The sequence below is a fragment of the Macaca fascicularis genome, chromosome 14 (assembly GCF_037993035.2).
Source record: "Macaca fascicularis isolate 582-1 chromosome 14, T2T-MFA8v1.1".
In the NCBI taxonomy this organism is placed as follows: domain Eukaryota; kingdom Metazoa; phylum Chordata; class Mammalia; order Primates; family Cercopithecidae; genus Macaca; species Macaca fascicularis.
In genome coordinates, this window is record NC_088388.1 from 70,597,317 (window position 1) to 70,603,541 (window position 6,225).

Here is a 6,225-nt window from a genome sequence, read left to right on the forward strand (position 1 = left end):
CCACCGTTCTCTAGACCCATGCTCAGTGCTTAACTCTAGTTTTTCTCTCTAGACATGGCCAAACGTGTAGCCAACCTGCTGCGGGTGGTGCTGAGTCTGCATCATGCTCCTGATAGAACCTCCGACTCAACACCAGACCCTCAGCGAGTCCCTTTGCGCCTCTTGGCTCCCCACATTGGCCGGCTCCCCATGCCTGAGGACTATGCCATGGACGAACTGCGCAGCCTTACCCAGTCCTATCTGCGAGAACTCGCTGTTGGGAGCCTGTGAGCCCCAGACTCTTTGCATCACACTCACATGCCCGTTCACACTCACCACACAGAGGTTCCCTGCCTTGTTTGGATTGGCACTGTTTGCCATTCTCTGGGTTGGCTATGGCATCTGCCCTCCTTCCCTGCTGCCACAAGCAGCATCCTCCAGTTGTTCAGGGCTTTTCTTAATACTAAACATAGCATAAGGGCTTCTGGAACCCAGAAGAGGAGACAATTCTCTTTTTACCATCCTCAAGACCAGTGTTTTTCCTTTTAATAAATGGTCAATAAAGCTCCTTTGGCAGAATCCCCCAAAGAACCAGGGAATCCTTTTTCACCCCTAGCCATTCTGGATCTTGTGACCCTCCATGCCAACCAGCTACCCTACTCCTACCCTGGCCCTTTTATGCTAGGACTCCTTAGGAGGAGTGAGACAGGTAGTAATGGATCCTTAACAGGTGAACTATCCACAGAAGGAAGAGGGATCCGTCTCTTAAGTAATTGGTTAGTTAACACTGAATTTTGGAGGCAGAGGAGGGTTGGCCTGAGTTAGGAAACAGAATGGGATCTTTCTGACACACTTAGGGCAGAAGTGAATGCCTGCCATGGAGGGATTGATCTTCAGAGCTTCTTTTGTTCCTGCCTTTAGTGTTCCATGAACACCATACCTTTGCTACTACTATGTGCAGGAGCCCTTGGTCATATGTGACATGTCTATGGGAAGCTCCCAGAATTTGGTTTGGTCCCTGGTTTTCAGTCATCTTGCTGAGAGTCTGTCTGGATTTGCCTGAAGAGTTTGGATTAAAAATGGCAGGTTGGGTAACCCTCCCTGTTCATCCCATGTTAGCTCTAAAGCATTTTCCACCCTCCATCATCCCTTCCAGAAGCAAACCATGACTGAGGCAGGCATGGAGTTGGGCGTTAGGGGCAGGCAGAGGGCCTTTGCTACACTGCTGACAGCTATAGGGAGCCCCAGGTAATGGCATGAGATAGCTGGTGTTAGGGCTGTCTCAGGCAATATGGCCACACCTGGGTCTTTATGCATGAAGATTATGTAAAGGTTTTTATTAAAAAATATATATATGTATAAATAAATGATCTAGATATTTTCCTCTTTTTCTGAAGTTACTTTCTTAAAAAATAAATAAATAAAATGTTTATAGCATTCCTGGTATTGGCTTTCCCTTTGTATTTTTGAGCCTTCTTGCCCTGAGGATCTTTATGATGGCCTTGTTTGATTTAGCCTGTTTTTGAATTTGCCTTCTAAATGGAGACAGGCCTTGGGTTAAAGAGAGAACTATTTGGTGCTAAACTGAGAGATAGATTAGCCCAAAGGCTAGATTTATAAGGGGAGATTTAGGGGCAAGGGAGTTGATTATTGATTAATACTGATTGCTGTACATATATTTATACATATAGATTTCCAGGTCTCAAATTGCCCAATAGAATATACCATTCAAAGCCTCCTCGCTCTTCTACTGTAGTGGTTTTGTTTTTAAACCTTGAGTGACGCTTCACCTTTCTAAGTCGGATTCCCTTTTGTAAAGGGGATAATGATCCCTGATGTTACTTCACACAGGGCTGTTTTCAAGAGGAATCAATTGAGTAGCATGAGTACTATTCCAGATCTTATTTTGATTTGTCAAGCTGAAGATATGAGCAAATACCCATTAAGATTAGAACAAAGACTTCTGAGACTTTGAGGAATTCAGGGATGAGAAAGCATAGTGGGTCAGCTCTGTGGCTGAAACTTCCATTTAACTTAGACACCTCAGAAGAAGGGTTACTCAGCTGGAATCCCCTCCACTACTGACTCAATATGTGATCCTGAGTGGGTCACAGAACTTAGTTGGACTTTCCGACCTGGTTTCCTTACCAGAGGAATGTTTCAAAAAGTGATTATGCTGTAGAAATGGTTAGCTCTTAGCAGTGTTAGGAATTGTGGGCCAGGAGTGTTCGCTGACACCTGTAATCCACTTTGGGAGACCAAGGTGGGAGGATTGCTTGAGGCCAGGAGTTCAAGACCACACCAGGTAACATGACAAGACTCTCTCTAAAATAGTTGGGCATGGTGGTGTGTGTGCATAGTCCCAGCTACTCAAGAGGCTATGGCAAGAGGATCGCATGAGCCCAGGAGTTGAAGGCTGCAGCGAGCCATGATTGTGCCACTGCACTCCAGCCTGGGCAACAGAGCAAGAAAAAAAGGTTCTAAATCAAAGGTTTATCATAGAAGCCATGTTGCATAAAAGAGAATATCAACTTCCAGTTCAAGATAAGGGTGATGAACAATGAACAATCTCCTTTTTTTTTTTTTTTTTTGAGACGGAGTCTCGATCTGTCCTCCAGGCTGGAGTGCAGTGTCGCAATCTTGGCTCACTGCAAGCTCCACCTCCCGGGTTCACGCCATTCTCCTGCCTCAGCCTCCCGAGTAGCGAGGACCACAGGTGCCCGCCACCACGCCCGGCTAATTTTTTTTTTTTTTTTTTTTTTTTGTATTTTTAGTAGAGACGGGGTTTCTCTATGTTAGCCAGGATGATCTCGATCTCCTGACCTCGTGATCCGTCCACCTCGGCCTCCCAAAGTGCTGGGATTACAGACGTGAGCCACTGCACCCGGCCTGAACAATCTTAATCTTTTTTTTTTTTTTTTTTTTTTTTTTTTTTTTGAGACGGAGTCTCGCTCTGTCGCCCAGGCTGGAGTGCAGTGGCTGGATCTCAGCTCACTGCAAGCTCCGCCTCCCGGGTTCACGCCATTCTCCTGCCTCAGCCTCCCGAGTAACTGGGACTACAGGCGCCCGCCACCTCGCCCGGCTAGTTTTTTGTATTTTTTAGTAGAGACGGGGTTTCACCGGGTTAGCCAGGATGGTCTCGATCTCCTGACCTCGTGATCCGCCCATCTCGGCCTCCCAAAGTGCTGGGATTACAGGCTTGAGCCACCGTGCCTGGCCTAACAATCTTAATCTTCTACATCCCCAAATCCCGTTGAAATAGTAAAAAAAAGTTTTAATTTCAAAAAAAGTTCTCAAAAACATAAAACAGGAACCAGTTACCTCAACATTCGATAGATCTGTGGAGTCTACAACATTCAAATTAACTTATTTTCTCAACAGAACCCTGAAATAATTCCAAAATCAAAGTTAACAGAGGTCTGGAGAATTAAATTTTGGAATAGTTGAGCAAAGGCCTGCAGAGTATCTGCTCTTTTTAGATGTTTCATCTTTAGCTCAGTTTTGTTAATTTGTAATTCCAGAAAATTGTTCCAGATTTTTTTGTTATTCAAATAACCAGTCCTTAGACTTATTAATCAATTTTACTGGAGTTGTGTATGGTAATCTATTAATTTCTGCTTTAAATGTTCATTTCTTTTTTTTTTTTTTTTTTTTTTGAGACGGAGTCTCGCTCTGCCGCCCAGGCTGGAGTGCAGTGGCCGGATCTCAGCTCACTGCAGGCTCCGCCTCCCGGGTTCACGCAATTCTCCTGCCTCAGCCTCCCCAGTAGCTGGGACTACAGGCGCCCGCCACCTCGCCCGGCTAGTTTTTTTTTTTTTTTTTTTTTTTTTTTTGTATTTTTTAGTAGAGACGGGGTTTCACCGTGTCAGCCAGGATGGTCTCGATCTCCTGACCTCGTGATCCGCCCGCCTCGGCCTCCCAAAGTGCTGGGATTACAGGCTTGAGCCACCGCGCCCGGCCTTAAATGTTCATTTCTTAGACTTTCCTAAGGATTTGTTTAAACCTTGTATTGGCTGGGCACGATGACTCACGCCTGTAATCCCAGCACCTTGGGAGGGTGAGGAGAGAGAATCCCTTGAGCCCAGGAGTTTAAGACCAGCCTGGCAACATAGGGAGACCTCGTCTCTTAAAAAAATGAACAAAAATTACCTGGGTGGTGTGCACCTTTAGTTCCAGCTACTCAGGAGGCTGAGGTGGGAGGATGGCTTGAGCTCTGGAGGCAGAGGTTGCAGTGAACTGTGATTGCATCACTGCACTCCAACCTGAGCGACAGAGCCAGACCTTGTCTTTTTTTAACCTCTCTATGCCTAGTGTTTCATTTCATTATTAAGCTAGTGGGAGTTACCTATATCCTATTACTCAAGATCATTGCCAAGGTCTGATTTTTCACACAAAAAAAATTTGCAACCTCTGGCACAAATGGGTTTAAACAAATGGTTTATTACAGTTGAGTTTTGTGAGGATTCTTTATAGATTCTGTATTTGAGTCCTTTGTTGAATATGATTTTGAAATATTTTCTCCCAATCTCTAGCTTGTCTTTTCATTCTGTTACAGTGCCTTTGCAATCTGGGTCTCGCTCTGTCACCTAAGATGGGCTGTAATAGCACGATGATCATAGCTCACTGAAGCCTCAAACTCCTGGGCTCAAGGGATCCTCCTGCCTCAGCCTACCAAATAGGTACAGATGTATACCACCATGCCTGGCTCACTTTTTATGTTTTTGTAGAGACAGGGTGTCCCTATGTTCTGTGTTGCCCTGCCCAGGCTGGTCTCCAACTCCTAGGCTCAAGCAATTCTCCCTCCTTGGCCTTCCAAAGTACTGGAATTACAGATCTGAGCCACTGCGCCTGGCCTGTTTCCTAATCTCTTTATTTTTGTCTCCTTGGATTGTATTCTAGGTAATTTTTTCAGATCTATCTTGGAATTCATTGGTTATCTCTCTTCAGCTATGTCTAATCTGCTGTTTTAATTTTTATATTATTAATTTTAGTAAGGTAGTATTAAATCACATTACACATACACTTTTTTTTTTTTTTTTTTTTTTGAGACAAGGTCTCACTCTGTCACCCAGGCTGCAGTGCAGTCTCACGATCACTATTTTGTTTTTAAAAGAGGCAGTGTAGTTTAGAAAGGAATGGTCTCCTTAACCCAGCTATATGTTCAAATGCCAGGTCCACTGTTCTATGCTATGGGATCTTAGGTAAATTATTCCTGTGTCTCAGTTACCTCATTTGTAAAATAGAAACAATAATATCTTCCTTGGCCAGGTGTGGTGGCTCAACGCCTGTAATCCTAGCACTTTGGGAGGCTGAGGCGGCCTTATCATGAGGTCAGGAGATCAAGATGATCCTGGCTAACACGGTGAAACCCCATCTCTACTAAAAATACAAAAACAAAATTAGCCAGGCATGGTGGCAGGCACCTGTAGTCCCAGCTCCTCGGGAGGCTGAGTCAGGAGAATGGCGTGAACCCGGGAAGTGGAGCTTGCAGTGAGCCGAGATCGTGCCACTGCACTCCAGCCTGGGTGACAGAGCGAGACTCCGTCTCAAAATAATAATAATAATAATAATATCTTCCTTAAAGGGTGTTGTGAAAATCATGAATTAACTATTCAAATTATCATTATCTAACATTCCAGTGCCTGTGAGCTCTTTCTTATTTCTGCAATTGTTTTCTTTTTTCTGCTAACTCTCACTCATGATGGATTATGAACTTTTGTTAACAGGTTTATTGAGATATAATTCACATATCATACATTTACCCATTTAATGTATGCAATTATTTTTGCTATATTCTCAGAGTTGTGCAATAATCACAGTTGGTTTTAGAACATTTTCATCATTGTCCCAGAAAAACCCTGAAGGCTTTAGCCGTCATCTGTCAATCTTCCTAGCCCTAGATAACCACTAATCTACTTCCTGTTTCTATAGATTTGCCAATTCTGGACATTTCATATAAAGGGAATCATACAATATGTGGTCTTGTGACTGACTGACTTTAACTTAGTATAATATTTCAAGGTTCTCTCATGTTGTAGCATGTGTCAGTACTGTGTTACTTTAAATGGCCATAAATTCCATTTTATGGATATATGACGTATGACTTTTTTTTTCTTTTAGAAATGGGATATTTCCATGTTGCCCAGGATGGAGTACAGTGGCTATTTCTCAGGCATGATCATAGTGCAGTATAGCCTGAAACTCTTGGGCTCAAGCAGTCCTCCTCTCTCAGCCTCCTGAGTAGCT

At 43.8% G+C, this 6,225-nt stretch overlaps 1 protein-coding gene across 6 annotated transcripts in view; it reads left to right on the top strand.

The window, feature by feature from the left end:
• The window catches only part of NUP98 (nucleoporin 98 and 96 precursor), a 120,330-nt gene extending 118,914 nt beyond the window's left edge, over window positions 1-1,416 (top strand). For all 6 annotated transcript variants that reach the window (XM_045370328.2, XM_045370331.2, XM_045370329.2 and 3 more), the window contains one exon: window positions 53-1,416. In XM_045370328.2, coding sequence (XP_045226263.2) covers window positions 53-270 — 218 coding nt within the window. In that variant the 3' untranslated portion in view covers window positions 271-1,416. The remainder of the gene's footprint in view (window positions 1-52) is intronic.
• Window positions 1,417-6,225: the final 4,809 nt, after the last annotated feature.